The sequence below is a fragment of the Thamnophis elegans genome, chromosome Z (assembly GCF_009769535.1).
Source record: "Thamnophis elegans isolate rThaEle1 chromosome Z, rThaEle1.pri, whole genome shotgun sequence".
Lineage (NCBI taxonomy): Eukaryota > Metazoa > Chordata > Lepidosauria > Squamata > Colubridae > Thamnophis > Thamnophis elegans.
In genome coordinates, this window is record NC_045558.1 from 51,115,123 (window position 1) to 51,133,114 (window position 17,992).

The 17,992-nt window shown below is 36.1% G+C and overlaps 1 protein-coding gene across 2 annotated transcripts in view; it reads right to left on the bottom strand.

Moving 5' to 3' along the window:
- Nucleotides 1-10,506: 10,506 nt before the first annotated feature.
- GADL1 (glutamate decarboxylase like 1) overlaps nt 10,507-17,992 on the bottom strand; it is a 178,518-nt gene continuing 171,032 nt past the window's right edge. For both annotated transcript variants that reach the window (XM_032238102.1, XM_032238101.1), the window contains one exon: nt 10,507-11,709. In XM_032238102.1, the coding sequence (XP_032093993.1) occupies nt 11,536-11,709 (174 nt within the window). In that variant the 3' untranslated portion in view covers nt 10,507-11,535. The remainder of the gene's footprint in view (nt 11,710-17,992) is intronic.

The window sequence follows — 17,992 nt, forward strand, 5'->3', positions numbered from 1 at the left end:
GCTATATTAGAATTGGAGAATGTTTAATCCTAATATAGAAGGCAACAGGTTGGGGCTGACTACCTATATCCACAAATGCCCTGTGTACCATCAAACGTGTTGGCTACTATTTTGTATAAAGTTACTTTATACAAACTATTTTGTATAGAGAAACTTTATACGAACTATTTTAAGTCATCTTTGTCTTCCCCGTCCTGTATCTATTTGTTTCTGAATTATTAGCATTCACAATTGATGAGAACTGCTATAGCTAAGGTGACCAGATGTCCCAATTTTGGCGGGACAGTCACGATTTATAACAATTTGTCCCATGTCCTGGGGCGTTTTTAAAAAGTCCCGATTTTCTGGCTTTATGTTGAAAGCCCAGTGGATTTGCTTAAGAAATCCTAACCGGGGCAAGACAAAAGACAGTCTGTCTAAACCCTCTCTATGTCTCAGTACTTTCATTGAAGATATTAAAACGTTAAAGCAAGAAAACGGAAACCCCCACCCGCTTTTTTTACCTCCTTTCATAAGAAAAGATGACTCAGTACCATAGAGCTCCAGGAAATACTTGGCTAGAGAAGTCGCGAGTGTTCCTTCCTGGATTTTCTGGAGGGGAGGGGCCCAGAGGTTGGAGGTCAGCTCCTATGGAAAAAATGGTGGCAAAGTTTCTTTGAAAAATATTTCCCTGACTAATTTCAACATTTTAATTTGCTCAGTTCTTTGTATTAACATCTACATCATTCTGGATTGACTTGGAGTTCCTGCCTGCTGGTAAGTAAACTGTTTTTTTTTCTTTTATTTTTTTAATGTATTTTAAAATTGTCTTAGACTATTTAAAAAAAGATTCTATCCAAAATAAATTGAAGTGAAACCATTTTTAAAAATTCTATGCACAATACTTTGAAATGTTTTACTTCAATTTATTCTGTGTGGATTCTTTTTTTAAATTGTCATAGACTATTTAAAAAAAGATTCTATCCAAAATACAGAATACCAGCTGCAGTTATTCACTTAAGAACTATGGCAAGAAAGGTGGTATAGTGACCAAAGTTACAATGGCATTAAAAAAAGTGACTGATGACCATTTTTCACACTTAGCGACCATTTTCACACTTAGCGACCATTGCAGCATCCTCATGGTCATGTGATCAAAATTTTGATGTTTGGCAACAGCTTCGTATTTATGATGGTTTCAGTGTCCTGGGGTCATGTAATCACCTTTTGCCAAAGTCAAATGGGGAAACCAGATTCACTTATGTTACTAACTTATCAGCTGCAGTTATTCGCTTAAGAACTGTGGCAAGAAAGGTGGTATAGTGACCAAAGTTACAATGGTATTGAAAAAAGTGACTGATGACCATTTTTCACACTTAGCGACCATTTTTACACTTAGCGACCGTTGCACATCTTCATGGTCACGTGATCAAAATTTTGATGTTTGGCAACAGTTAAAATTTATATTTGTAAATTGTAGTTATGTTGAAATAAAAAAAAATCACAATACTATTTTTGCGTTGTATGAAAATTTTTGTTGCTCCGTATAAAAATTTTCATCAAGTCCCCCCCCCTCCCGGTCAAAGGTGTCCCTCTTTACCAATCTGAAAATCTGATCACCTTAGCTATAGCTCAGTCTAATGTTTTAGCACTAAATGAAGGACTAGAAATAAAGACCAAGAAACAAAAATAAGAATGGCACTACTTTGCCATTTTAAAAAAGTTAAAGTTTCATTCAAGATCCTCTTTTGGGCAAGGACTATAGACAGTCTTCAGTTGAAATTTTAAAAAGTGAATATTTCTCAGTCAGGTCTTTCTTTGGATTTGAGCACTGATGTTGATTAATTTGAAATTTGGTGTTCTTTCTCATGTCAGTCATTTAAAATGAAATTATTTCCCATCAGTGCTTTCAAGTGCCTTGAAAATTCCTTTCTTTTAATCCAATTGCCATTTTTCTTTTGATCCTCCTATTTAAAGTTTGGGAGATATAAATTTTGAAGACAATTTTATAAAATGGGTAAAATTTATAGTTCAGAGAAAGTTTTTGGAGATCTAACAAAAGCATGCAAAATACAAAAGGAACAAAACAAGGCTGTTCATTGTTCCTTCTGTTTATTTTGGTTCTTGAATTACAGAATAGGGACCTAAAAGAAGAGAGGATTGTCGAAATAAAGTTTTAAAAAGACTTTGTAGATGGCTTGGTGTTGGTTCTAGAAGATACTTTAAAGGGAAATGAAATAAGGGAATTTATTTAAGTAAAAGTAAATATGAACTACTTTATTGGGAAGATTAGTTGGATGGATTCTGCTAGATTTTCCTTCACTGTGACTCTAGCAATTGGCTCTCCTTTTTTATTGAATTCACTAGAAAATCAGCAATACCATTTTGCTGTATTAGTAGAAAGAAAATGCTTATGAATAACTATGTCAATAATAATTTAGGTACCTCTTCACCAAGGTAGACTTTACAGATGTTCACTGACAATTCCATAATACATCATTAAATACAGAATTGTCCCAAATCTTCCTTTTGTTAAGGTTTTTCATACTGTGGTTGGAGTGCTTTCTACTCCCACTGGATTTCAATACTATTCCTACCTAATTATTTTCAAGTTACAAAATTAAAATTGCAGGTAATGTAATGCTTGGAACAAAAGTACCTAATTTAATTTGCATATAAAAAAATAAAAATCTTCCATCATGCTTCATCTTCTCTACATGCCAGTTACACAATCTTTTTGTCAGAGTAATTTTGAGTGCATCCAACTTACAATTAGCATATATAATCATGACATAGTGAATTTCTGTGTAATTACATCATTTGTGCAATTACAATGCTACAGCATGCAGTTGCAATATTTCTTCAAATATACTGTCTGTCATACAGCAGTAAAGTAATTGGAGAATAGATGATTGCTAGGAATTTAATAACTACCTGGATCTGCTAACATTATTATGGAATAGGATTATTTCAGATCAAGAGGCGTAAGTAAGGTGATTGGTTTCTTGGAATCATTACAAAGCAATATATTCTGTACTAATTCAAAAATTAAAACTGTATGTAGCATCAGCTTATTATCCCAGCAGTCAAGTAGGAACAGAAGTAATTCAGTTTATTAGTCTCCCAATTCTTACTACTGATATCTTTTTGTTAGTTAGTTAGTTAGACCATAGAAATGAAGCAGAGATGGTATTCAGCAGGTTCTGACCAGTTCTGGAGAACCAGTAGCAGAAATTTTGAGTAGTTCAGAGAACTGGTAAATACCACCTCTAACTAGCCCCACCCCAACTTTTCTCTGCCTCCTGAATCCCAGTTGATCGGGAGGGAATGGGGTTTTTGCAGTAACCTTCCCCTGAAGTGGAGAAGGAATGGAGATTTTACAGTATCCTTCCCCTGTCACGCCCACCAAACTATGCCATGCCCACCAAGGCATGCCATGCTCACAGAACTGGTAGTAAAAAAAATTGAATCCCATCACTGAAATGGAGATATATATAGTCATTATGCTTTAGCAAAATTTCGAAGACATACAAGTGATTAATTTCCATTCTCAGAACATGCCTATTTTTGCCCTAAATGGTAAGCAGTGGAGATGAAATTCATTACATTTGTCACTAAATCTTAGTGGGTTTTGTGGACCAATCATTTAAGAGTCAAAATAGCCTTGATTAATGCTTTAAATTGCATGTTTATTATAGAAGCCGTTTCCAAGTAGTTTTAATAATCATTTAAAATCTCCCATTGTCTCCTCCAATTTAGTCATACCTGAATTAAAAGACTTACAGAAATGGAAAATATTAAGTCCCCAACCCATTGCAACTCCAACCTCAACTCTCAAACTACCCAGGCTTTTCAGCCGCAAATGCTCCAGTAACTTCTCAAGTAGCTAATTATCCTGTCATTCCAACTAGTTTTCTGAGGATTTACTATCCCTTCCAAACTCCATAATTGAGACAAATTCTTAAAGAGGCTGTACAAAAGCAATCTACTGTAGATCTTCAGTTTTTGTGTTCTTTTTCATACACAACCCATTACAATCACACAGTGGGATGAAAAATAAGAAATTATGGATGGGTAAAAATAATCTATAATTTATAACAGTGTTTCTCAACCTTGGCAACTTGAAGATGTCCGGACTGGCTGGGGAATTCTGGGAGTTGAAGTCCAGACATCTTCAAGTTGCCAAGTTTGAGAAACACTGATTTATAAACGATAATATTAAATATAAAATTATATTAAATATTTAATATAATATTGAATATTAAGTTCATAATGTTGATAGTATTCCTGTAGCACACGCACATATTAGATAAAGACTTAGCAGATGCATTCAGATAATGCTAAACCTGATAAGTATGTTATTATTATTACATTTATTTTTCACTTACCTCTGCTGAGTTTTCTCTGCTGCGGTTTCTTTTCCTTTCTAGCAAGAATTTTTTCTACCCAGCATGGCTGAGTTTAGCTGAGTTCGGCTTGCCATTTTTTCCGTTGCAAAAGTTTCTTTAGCAAAGCTATCAGAACAAAACAGTATGCATCATACACCCCAAACACACACCCGCTGGGCCTGGTGAAGGTATCAGATAATGCCAGATGGGTGGGGTTCTTAGTGCTCTCTGAACTTGCAGACATTTCATTACTCAGCTAGGTAACATCATCAGTGCTAGGAGGGAGTGAGGTTTGCAGATAGGAGGAAGAGGAGGAGGAAGAGAAGAGGGGGGGAGAGAGAAAGGGAGACAGGGAGAGGGAGACGGGAAAGGGGGGAGGAAGAAGAGAAGGAAGACAAATGAGTGGGGAGAAAGAAAAAGAGGAAGATGGAAAGGAGGAAGAGAAACACTGTGGAGTCCTTGGTTCTCTCTAAGCTTTGTTTTTTTCTTTCAGACATTTCACGACCCAACTAGGTAACATCATTAGTTACAATGACCATCAATACTGAGAGAGCAAAACACACATATAGAAACACAGAGAAAAGCTCCCTTCCTTCTAGTACACATGGTTCGGTAGGCATCTCTAGGTGACCATGTGACTGGGTAGGCATGGCCAACTCGGCATAATTTCTTTGCCCTAATTACTGCTTTAAGCATAAAAATAGATATACCAAAAGGTAGTTTATTTTATGTGTTTAATACAATATTGAAATATTAAGTTTATAATGTTGATAGTATTCCCATAGCACACTCGCATATTAGATAAAGACTTAGCAGATGCATTCAGATAACAATGCTAAACCTGATAAGTATGCTATTATTATTACATTTATTTTCCACTTATTTCTCCATGGAGCTCTTCTAGGTGGCTCACAACCATAAAAAATAAAAAAAATATTTAAACAAAGGAAAAGTAGAATAATGCAGCAATTTAAATAAACAAGAAAAAAGAAAATACAAGGAACATTTTCCCTTCTTCCTTTCCATGTTGTATGAATTGTTTAGTTAGTCCAATGAATTTTGTCCACCCAGAAAATAGGTTAATTTAATCAGCATTTTAAAAATGTAATGCCAGATCAGCCAAAATTAATTATTTCAGGATTATTTCATATCTTGAATCTAGTTATATATTAGAAATTCGTGCATACTGACATCTGGAAGATTGTCCCCCTTAAGAAAGATGGTTGTCTAGCTATATAATTAAATTTAATAGTTGACACCATTAAACCTTTTCTCAATATGAAAGGTTTCTGTTTCTATTAGTGCTGTTCTATTAGTAGAATATGGGTAGAATTTAGATAAACCCGGGAAAAATGAAACACTTACAAATAAGGACATTTTTTTCATTCAAACCTCACAAGGTCAATTGAAGATCTCTTCTCTCTATTAAAAAACAAACTTGCAGATGATGTAACACTATTTCAGCTTGGATGCAAGACAACTTTTATAAATATCTTTATCAGATAAACTTAATTAGCTCAACTATATATGTGTTAAAATCAAATTGCTCTAGAATTACACTTTCTAGAATTACACTCAGTTCCATTCCATTGTCTCCACTTGCTTCCATCTTGTGTTACATCTTTGTTTAACGAATCTCCTTTTGAATAAATTCAGAAATTATTAAAATCACAATTTTAAATATCAAATAAAAAAGGAGTCAATCCAATTTAAAAAGAAAACCAAGGGATTATCCATGACTCTTCCAATCACTTGCATTTGCTCAACAACATTCAGGGGTTTCTTGGCTAAAGTTCTTACTTGATATATAAATCTCCAGTGGTTTTAAAGTAAATACTTGTAATCCAGCAAATATAAATGATTATTCCCAAGGTTGCACAGTTCTCCTTTTAGCAGCAGATGGCACTCTAGCTTAAACTTGTTACAGTCTCTCTGCATTATTGCTGACAATTCCAATTTTGGTTATTTTGAATTATAAATCCAATAAGTGGGCAAAATTAATTTTAAAAAAAGCTCAGGATCTAATTCCAGCATTAGCAATGCCTTTTTGGTACCACGTTTTTTACTTTGAGAGTTCAATTTTATTTTATTTTTAATTTTCTCTTCTTAATTTCTCTGGTATTTTTTTAATGTGTTTATTTGCCGCTGGCAATTGGTTCTAAATATGCTTCCTCCTTAGAGTCCTTGGGGTCATTTTTCAATAAAAAGTATTCTCTCACCCAGTTCACACACCACTCACTTTCTCTACTCCAGTACAGTCTTAGGTGTTCAGGCTGTTCCTGGGCTTCATGGCACCTATGTTTGCTACCATTGCTCCTTGTCTTCGGATGAGGGGACTTTCCTAGTCAGGGAGGAGAGATGCTGTAGAGATAGAGGAAAGATTACGTAGAGGCATGTGCAGCAAACTGCCATGACCTCAGTAACTGTTTACCTCAGATGTCTATGAGCTCACCTAATTAACAGCACCAGGCAATACCGGGAACAATCTAGATATCTGGGGCTCTACCCTGGCTGGGATGTTCTTAAAAGATTGACAAGGAGAATACGCTAATTATAATGCTGTTGCTATATGCTTTGCTTGTAAAAACTGTATAAAAAGAATAGACTCTGCGAAGGCAGACAGACATTTTGGATGAACCCTGCTATGACTGGTCTCTGAATCCATCAGATGCGGCTCTCCTCGACTTGCCAGATGGTCCCCCTTTACTTCACCACTCCTCCAGAGTGGCTATAGCTCAATTTGAGTCCTCCAACAAGAAGAGGTCAAAGCAGGGCCACTGAGCTCGTGGTTCTTGCTTCTGAAGGTGCCAGAAGTGCACCCAGAAGTCCGCTCACCCAACAGGCTTTCAGATCTCTTTGCAATGCTCACTAGGATCACTCCATATGATTGTAAACTTTGAGCTACACTCTGGGAACTCTTTGAAGATTGTAGAATTTGTATCTGAATCTATAGGACTTTTGCATTATTGACAGAAATTTATTTTGGCCAGCTGCTTTGGCAATAAAATCAAGTAATGGATTAAAAAAAAAACTTTGAATGGCATTTAAACCGAGAGTGCTTAGACACAGAATACATGTTTAATATTTTGGTCAGAGGGAGTTGAGTAAACCTTGGGGGGGAGGGAGTTTCTAAATTACAATCTAGAAAGGCTATTTAGAAACATCTTGGTCTATCATTTAAAAGAGATGAGGGAAATGTACATTTTGTGAATAATTTTTATAAGAGAAATGTTTTAAACAACTTTAACACACAAAGTTTATATACCAATGATGGTGAACTTTTTTTATTTGGTGTGTGTAAAAAATTCAGAAAATGCCTTACTTAACTCTGTTGGATTGTCTCATGCACACACACACACGCACAAACTAAAGAGAAACAATTCTTAAAAACCACTCCCTTCCACCCTCTAAAGCGCACTGAATAGTGGCACTTCAGTCCCCGCCAATCAAAAGGCTGCCTCATGCCATTTCACAAGAAGTGCAAGCTTGGGGAACAGCATGGTTGTTTTATGGCCCAGGACTCCTCCTATCACTTATTTTTAGGCAGTGATCTCTTTTTCATACAGGTAGGCCAGGTAGCAATATACTCGGGTCACACAATGCTTTTGTTTTTGAAACAGCTTTGGATAATGCTTTTATGTGGCCTTTGCAGCCTCTGAAAACCAAGAAACATGCTTGTAAAGGCCATACCATGTGACACCAGAATCCATTCTTGTGCAGCCTTGTTGAAAGTCATATGAGGGGTGTTTTAACAATAGTTGTTAGGTGTTGATAAATGCCAGTATGTCATCCATCATGGCATGTCATCTTTGACACATGTAATAGGCTTACCATCACTGCCAAATACTTTAACTTGATAAGACAATTGGAATTTCTTAAATAACTTGCAAAAAAAAATCTTCCAAATCTTGCTGGGTGCAGTCTTTAAGGTACAATTCTGGGAGAGAGGGGGGAACCATAAAAAGACAGACTGCTGCCGGTGGCTGCCTTCTGAGCAGCTCCACTGGGAAGGGAGGGAGAAAAGTTCGGCTTCTCTCTGCCACAGCATTCAATGTGGCTGTTTCTCTCCTCCTTCTCAGGCTCATACATACAGAGCAAACAGGAGAAGGAAGCGAGAAGCAGCCAGGTTGAATGCTAGAAGATTTGGCTGGCCGAACTTTTCTGTCGGTTCTATGGGCATGGCTTGATGGGCATGGCTTGGTGGGTTGCTGTGAGTGATGTCAAGTTGGCCATACCTACTCAGTCACATGACCCCCACTAAGCCATGTCCACCAAGCCACTCCCACAGAACCAGTGGGGGGGGGAATTGAATTTCACCACTGGTTTTAGAGTGTTTTGTAAAGCCACATTTTAGTCATTGGATGACTGGATGTATTGTGGGAAGCGAGAAAATGGATTAACAAAGTTACTGGTTGTGTGGGCACATCAGGCAAATGTAGCAAGGGTTAAATCTGGTTAGATTTGTTCATCTATTCATTTATATAATTTATCTCTTATGTAACCCTACTTTTTTCCTCTACCCAACATATTGTGTTAACCTAGAAAAGGGATTAAAGGTAGTCCTAACATTCAACAGTTCATTTAGTGGCTGTTCAAAGTTACAACAGTACTGAAAAAAGTGGCTTATGACCATTTTTCACACTTATGACCATTACAGTATCCCCCCCCCCCGGTCATATGATCAAAATGCAGACACTTGGCAACTAACTCATATTTATGAGGGTTGCAATGTCCTGGGCTCACGTCATCTCCTTTTGTGACCTTCTGACAAGCAAAGTCAAGGGGAAAGCCAGATTCACTTAACAACCCTTTGCTAACGTAACAACTGCAGCAATTCACTTAACAAATAGCAAGAAAAAAATCATAACATGGGGCTAAACTCATTTAACAAAGGTCTCGCTTAGCAACAGAAATTTTGGGCTCAATTGTGGTCGTAAGTCTTCTTTAGTTGCCCAATTACCTACCATTTAGGTAGGAGAAAGGAGTAGCAGTGTATGATCAAAAGGATTATGTTATGTTATGATTTTAACAAAAAAAAAATTTAAAGCATACTTTGTGGGCATGAAAATGTCCTGATGCCTTGTGAAATGTGTTTGTGCATGCATGTGTGTATGTTTGTGTATGTATGTTTGTGGAGTTTCTCTGCTGAGGTTTCTTTTCCTTTCTAGCAAGACTTTTTTCCACTCTATGCAGCATGGATGAGTTCAGGCTGCCATTTTTTCCTTTGCAAATGTTTCTTTAGCGAAGTTATCAGAACAACATGGTATGCACCACACCACAAACACATACCCCAGAGGGCCTGGTGAAGGTATAACACCCTCACTTTAGTTATTTTTGTTTTTGGAAGTGTTTTATTTTCTGCCCTTGGGTGATTTACACATCTGTCGTGCCTGTCCACTTCGTCCAGAGGTGGGTTCCTACCAGTTCGCACCAGTTCGGTAGAACCGGTTCGTCAAATCTACCGAACCGGTTAGAAGAGGTTCCACCAGCGGACCCGGAAAGCAGGCCACACCTACAGAAGAGGTTCCAAAAATTTTTGAAACCCACCACTGATACACACACACACACACAGATTCACACAGAGAGAAAGAGAAAGAAAGGAAGAATGAAAGAAAGAAAAAGTGAGAGATGAAAGAAAAAAAGGAAAAAGGGACAGAGAGACAAAAGGAAGGAGAGAGAGAGAGAGAGAAAGAGAAAGAGAACACATGGCCGGCAAGCCACTCCCACCAGGTCACATGGCTGGCAAGCCACTCCCACAAAGGAGGCCACACCCACAGAGTAGGTTCAAAAAAATTTTGAAACCCACCACTGACTTCGTCCCATCTCCCTACTTGCCCAAGACTGCTGCCATACACCATCAGCCCCTGTGTGCTTGCTGACTCCTCTGCTGGCCATGCCCCTGGCTGATGACAATCTTTTCTAGGGATTATTTTTGGGGTAGAGCTTATTTTTTTGAGAAACATGGTATTATATTTTCGATGGATTTAGTTGGTTGGTGTGCTATGGTAACGCCTTGTGGTTCTAATAGTTCATAGCTTTTGTTGGTAGTGCTGTAGAAGGACGAATAATCAGGGACTTTTTGATAAAGTATTTATTATAAAGCATTTATATTAATTTTCTAAAAATATAGGAAATGTCTACTTGCTAAACTAAATATGCTACTACAAGGAGTATCTCTTACACTGTTTTATCTACAGATTTTTGTAACCATAAAAGCAGAAAGAAACAACACGGGGCTTTACTAAATTAAATATTATGCTTCAAATGTAATGTTAACATTTAAATTAAGAACTATAGTAGAATCCATATATTAATAAAAAAAAAATAAGATCAGTTTTGTTAATATGTAATGCAATACACAAATAAATAGTGGGAAATATTATAGGCCTTTCCATCTTCACAATATCATTTAACTATGTCTGTATTTGAATATTACAGCATATTTCAAATGACTGCATAATTATATTGCTTTTAGTATATTCTTTAACAAATTTATAGTTAGATAGATGAATGCTGATGGCTTTTATACCATCACATAAGTGATGCTGAATCAGTGCCAAAAACCTTACTTTAAATAGCCATACTACATTAAAAAAACACTAAAATTTATATGTAAAAACATACACACAAACTTTTTTAAAACTTAAATATGCTTCTAAAATGCCTGCTTATATTTTAGCATTGAAAACATGATTCAGACATTATAAATCAGTTTACCTCATCCATGTTCTCCAGATGGAGGATAATTCCCAGCCATCCCAACTTTTAGCCATACTGCTTGGAATAAGAGAAGTGGTAATCCCAATTTATCAATGGAAAAGTCTGTTATATGAAATTAATTGTCCAAAGATAGATATTTTATAATATACAATATGGATCTATTTGAATCTTTATTCAAAAACATGAATGTATTCAGGAAATGTGGTTGACATATACTATTGTTCATATAACACTTTATTTTTTTCTAAAGGGTTGTGATTTATATATCACCCCATCATTATAACATTTCCTTTAATTTAAATTTTAAACATATACTGGGTATAAAAAGTCTACATACATATCTGAGCATTTTTATATGGATCATAAGGTCTAATAATATTATATCATTAACTTATTTAATCTACAAACTCTACACACAGAAGCTTCTGCTATTGTTGGGGGGTATCAGCTACAAGTCTTTTCCAAGTGAATCAATCTCATCAAGTAGGAAGTCCACGTCTTCACGGATCACCTGGGGATTAATGATGACCTGGCGGAAGAAATTAACTTTTCCACGATGAGGTTGATAACCCAGCATCATGCTACCCTTTTTCATCATTCTTTCTTTAATGATGGGTGCTACCTGAAATATAGAATTGAAATATCAGAATAATAGTTATCAAAGAAATAGTAGCATATGGAATAAGAATCACAAATAAAGAAAGAAAATGGGATCTTTACATGCATCTTTAAATACTCTTAGTGCATAATATATACAGCTTTATATTATCAAACTTACCCCAGTACATTCATTTGGCTGACTTTGTTATTTTGAAGGAATAATTCTATAATAAGTAATACATATTCCGTTGTGCTGCAATTTTTGTCATTAAAGTAAAAAGTAAACAGAATAATATTAGGAAATCCCCCAATCAGTTAATGTAGTGCGTATAGGAACATTTGAATAATAACAAGAAAAAGAATTATAGGAGTTCCAAACCCAACAAAGCGAAAATAGTCAGTTAATAAAAGAGGGAAAAAATCATAATTGTGTATATGCATAGTGTCTCACCAGCAATGGAGCAATGGTTTGTTTGAAAGGCTGGATAAAAATATTGTACTTTTTGCTCTCTGGCATCTTTCATTTTACCAACATACAGGCAATCTTTGACTTACAACCGTTCATTTAGCGACTGCTCAAAGTTATTATGGGGCTGAAAAAAGTGACTTACAACTGATGTTTATACTTACAACCATTGCAGTTTCCTTGCAATGATATGATTGTGATTTGGGTGTTTAGCAATTGTCATGCATTTTACTATAGTCACATCATTCAGGATCAACATTTGTGACCTTATGAGCCAGTCTCTGACTAGCACGGTTAATGGGAAAACTAGCAAGGAAAGTCGCAAGTGATGTTCACATTTTGTCTTACTAATTGCAGCAAAAAAAGTTTGTAAAATTGGGTACAGTCATGTGATGCCTCACTTAATAACCACACTACTTAACAATGAATTTTCTAGTTCCTATTGTAGATGTAAGTAAGGGAATACATGTAATCTTCTAACAGCAGGTAATAAGTTTATTCAGAATTAGATATTATGTTCAATCTTGAGAGACCGCCTCCTGCCAATTACCTCCCTACGACCTATTAGATCACACAGATTAGGCCTCCTCCGAGTTCCATCCGCCAGTCAGTGTCGACTGGCAACTACGCGGAGGAGAGCCTTTTCAGTAGTAGCTCCGACCCTTTGGAACGATCTCCCCGTGGAGATTCGCACCCTCACCACCGTCCAGACCTTCCGCACAGCCCTCAAGACCTGGCTATCCCGTCAGGCCTGGGGATAAAGATTCTAATCCGTCCCCACCCGAATGATGAATGAATGTTGTGTTCTATTTTTTTACTTATGTATTGTCTCATGTCTTGTCTTGTATTCCCCTCCCCACAAATTGTAAGCCGCCCTGAGTCCCCTCAGGGAAAAGGGCGGCCTATAAATAATAAACAAATACAAATACAAATACAATCTATGTTCCTCCTGCTAGCTACATCTCCACACCCTTGTTCAGAAATGTATTTTACTCCTTCAAATATTGGGCACATTCCAGGATGTAACAATATCGTCTTTCCTAAGTACAGGAAAGGAGAACTCATAGTTCAACTGCATGTGGGGAAACCCTAAGGCTCATAAATGCCAGCAGTGCAGCTCCATTAAAATTACAGGAAAAATGTCACCCAAGAGAAGCAAAGTCAAACTCTTCGCAGCCTCTGCTGAAAACCATAGCCTGATAAGTAGGCATTTAGAAAATAAATACTTGCTTTATCTCTTCAACATGCTCTGGGGGGCTTCTTTGCAAAGAACAAATACACTGCTGACTCTATTTTGCATTCATTTTCAAGGCCTGAAAAAGTCAGCAGCAGTCTGCTTCATGATCTTTGGTGTAAGTAGGGTGCTGCCCAATTTGATTTAATAGTGTTATATGTCTCTTGCAACATTTGTAAGGATAATTTCACTTGATAAAACTTAAATATTAATTTTATATAAATAATATAAAATTACAATATATTTTTCAGTTAAACCATATGTTTAATAACACTCCATAAATGTATAAGGCAATTGCTTTAAAAAGGACATCTATAATTTTCATTTTCATTTGTGTCTGCTTATTTCTATTTATATCTACAGTAAACATGATTTTTATTTAGACTTCTTTTTAGGCTGAATGGATATTAATGGTAAAACGCAGGAGAACACAAGCATATCATCAAACTGGATGTGCATTTACAATTGTCCAGTTGAATCATGAATGCTGTTCGAGGGCCTGGAAATTTAAGGCTCTTGATGGGAAGAAACTCAACTCATGGCAACACAGAATCACTCTGTTTTTTGAAGCACCAAAACCCAGGTGATATTTCATCTTTGACTCTGGATAGGGTGGCATTCTCTTGAACTATGCAGATTTTGCGGACTCCATAGCTGTGAGAAAGAGGAGCTTTCCCCAGATTTGTCCGGCATGCCATTTGTAACCTTTCCAGGAACAGGAAGCCTTTGTCATGATCACCCATGTCTTAATCAGTTCCTATTTGATTACTGCAATGAGCTTTATATGAAACTTCCCTTTAAGTTCTACAGCTGGTCCAGAATGGGGGGGGGGCATGGACAGTGATGAAGGCCCTTATGTTTACCTATGTAACACTTCTATTGCATAGGTTTCAACCCTGTTTCCCTCTAGATGCTGGTTATTATCTTTAAAGCCTATATGGCAAAGATCAGTTTATCTGCAGGATTGCTTCTCCCTAAGCCTAAGGACATCTAACAATTCTACATTATCAGATAAAGTACCAAGCTCCTAGTTCCTTCCTTTAAACATTGCTATTTTATAGTATGTTGCAGGAATGCCTTTTTCATGGCAGTCCTGCCCTACAGAACTCCCTTCCTCTTGAAGTTCAGCAGGCTTCTATCCTCCTTACCTTCCAAAAAGCAGTTCAGACCTGGTTTTTCCTTCAAGTGCTGAGATAGGTTGAGGTGGATAAGAGGATTTAATGAGGAACTTTACATGTGAAAGCTTAATTTTGTTCCTGGGTTTTAAACATATTATGTTGTTTTATTGGGAGATCTTACATTAAATAAATGTTAAGATGGGTGGATATATAATAAAATTAATTATATGAATAAATTTCTAATTCAGGCAATAATTCAAGCAAAAGAAGAAAGATTTTGAGGAATGCTTCTGTTTCAAGACAGTGAAAATTCATAAAATTCTCATCCCAGAGAAATATCTATTAAATGCCGCAGAGCTTCCTTCAGCTTTCTTGGTTATATTCCAAGATGAAATGCACAGCTTATTAATTTATGTTAATTTGAAAAATGTGTGCAATACTGGTTGCAATACTTGAGAAAAAAAATCTACCTGGGGGGGGGGGGGCTCTAATTGTACCACCTCTTATTTCTGCAAATGCCATTGGCCTATTTGAATTGCTCAGCTTTCCATTGCTAAAATAGAATGTCAAATATTTTATAACAAAATGTGACCACATTAAGCTTTCTATTGCAAACAACATTAGTATTATGTAAGATTATAAAGAACAGTTCACAAATATCTGAAATGGACTAAGTACCCAATTCTGTGAAAATATTGGGAGGTTCCCAAGATATTTAATTAATTAATTTAAATATATACTCTACAATGAAAACTTTGGATGATTCATCTATCTTTGCTATTCCTGGGAGTTTCACTAAACCACTAAGTAATCTTCACTGGGATGCATTCATTTAATAAATATTGTTATGTAGGTCAGTATGCCTCTTTAAAAATTGAAAACCAAACCCCCAAATTTCAAATGAATAGTTCATATACCAGAGAAGATTAAAAGAAGAAGAAATGAAGGTTAATATTATACCAAAGCTTGGCTTCTATCATCACAATTGATCATGTCTACCAAAGGCATTATTTTCTGATTTTGAATTGTTGGCCTTTATTTATCTGCTTAAAAAATCATGCAGATAAGTAAAATACCATGAATATTTTGCTTTTATACTTATTTTGCAAAGCTGATTGCAGAAGAATATATAGGCTTTCTTCTTCTACACTAATTAAAACCAAACTGGGTTCATTTGTTAGCTGTCACCCTGACTAGAACAAATGCAATATCAAATGTTGGCATTCCCAAGCACAGCTTTGGTCTGTTTGCCAAGTCAGACAGTAAAAACACAAACATGTTTTTCTTTTGTCTAGAATTTGTTCTGGTCCCACATTCTTAAACCACTAATAAATTACTGCTGTCCATGACTACAAACTGAATTTCCCTTGCGCTGTATTTTACAACAAAAGGGAAGGTTAAGTGTAGTTGTCAAATTGCAATTAACTACTTCCACTTTTCAAAACTATTGGATATTACTTAAGGAAGAAACTGATGTCTGTATTTGCCCAGACAATGCTATTTAGAAAGTGTACGTGTATGGTCTCATTAGGAACTTACAATCATAGTTTCCTTGACAATAGCTTTGATTTAGCAGGCATATCACTTGGGGAATCTAGAGTATACCAGATTCCCCAAGTGCCTTTCATGGGCATCTGTGGGAAGTGGTGGTGGACAAGAATGATTTAATTATAACTTATTTCATTATTTGTGTTGGATATCAAGAAACAAATGTTTAAGGGTAGCATTATTGTGCATGATGATGTTATTCCATGCATGCATATTGCGATTCCATTGCAATTTGATGCAGATGACACTGGTGCATTTTTTTTTCTTGAGGAGATATTTTGCAGTAAAAGTTTTCAGGAAATTTAGTTTAGACTAGAATACATACTGTGGATTATATATTGAATAGAGCACACATTTAAATAGAATCAAGCCCCTTAATGTCTAGAGACTGATGCTTAAGGCCCAAAAGAACAAAGTTTACTAAGGAGTCTTTCATGCTATGATAAAACACCTGCTAAGGGGATCAACATAGTATTTTTCAGCATCACCGGTCAGAATTGAGATGAATTTCTCATGTTTTCAAAAACTATGAAGTTAATAAAGAGGTTATCGGAGGATGAGGGGTGAACCCACTGGCTGGGTGAGTAATAGACTTAACAAATGTTAATAAATAGTAATGAGTAGTTTAATTCTTGATGTTTATTAGAGTTGTGAAAGCATTTCAAATTCAAAATGTTTCAAGCTCAATATGGTCCATTGGAATTCATAATATTTGGTTCCAAAGTTGAGTTACAGAAAATGTTCCAATACTTTTCCAATAGTCCATTGCAAGCTTAAAGCCCCTGTTCTGAATTCATAACAGAGCCTTTTGAAATAAAATGTTCCAGAATGGTTGGAACAACTTGAAACAGTGTAAAAACACTTACAGTAACGTTAGTAAAAAAATAACTTTTGATTCAAAGTAACAGAGTTTTCAATTTCAATTGCACATCCCTAGTGCTTCTCCTATTTTAAAGAGGGCTGCATCGTCTCTAAAGCATCAGGCACATAATTAGCTCTTAGATCAAATGTTGCTACTATAGTCACAGATGGCTACAACGGCTGGTCTTTTTTCAATTTAGGTTGATATGAGAACTCTAATATGAATTCTGTGGATTATTTCAGTAATCAGTTTTTTGAAAACAGCCCAAATGCTTAAGCAGTATTTAGTTTATACCCTGTTTAGAGGCAAGATAATCATTTTTGTTTGGCTAACTATTACATTTATGCATCTTGTACACATTATTCTATTGTTCAAAACTTCAAAACAACTTCCAGAAGTTAGTCTTTCTGTGATGACCATCCAGTCCCACAGAGGTAAAGTCACAATTTCATTGTTGATGTAGCTAAAGAAGCAGTTTAGTGCGTGCATTATATATTTGGGGATGATTAATATATGAATATGTATGCATAGAACCATTTTTTTAGTACAACTATTCATGTGGGATATACTCTTCCTAGATATATTTTTCCAAGGGCCTTTCTCAGCTCTGCAACTAGCAATGTCAAGGATGGAGAAGCAACGTGATGGGTATAGCATCACTATCTAAATACCACCCTTATCGTAGGCTCATGCAATGTTAATGTACACACAATAAAGGCAGGGCTGGGTTTGTGATGCGGCATCCATCATCTTGCAAAGTTTGAATCCCCTTAAAAGGATATAAAGTGATTCCACTATATACAAAGCATATTCTCTGCCAGGTGAATCATGGATTGTTCTAGGTCCTGTAGAATTGAAACTTATACAAATAAATGGTTACAAAATTCACTGAAGAAGTAATGCATCCATGCATTCATTCAAATAAATAAATAACAGAGACATTCAATCAGTCTATTTTTATTATGAACCAGCAAAGACACACATAACCTATTGGGCTTGGAATCAGAAAGGTATGGAAAAGTCCCACAAACCTCAATTGCCCTGTCAGATATATTAGGCTAGGGAATAAAAACTTAC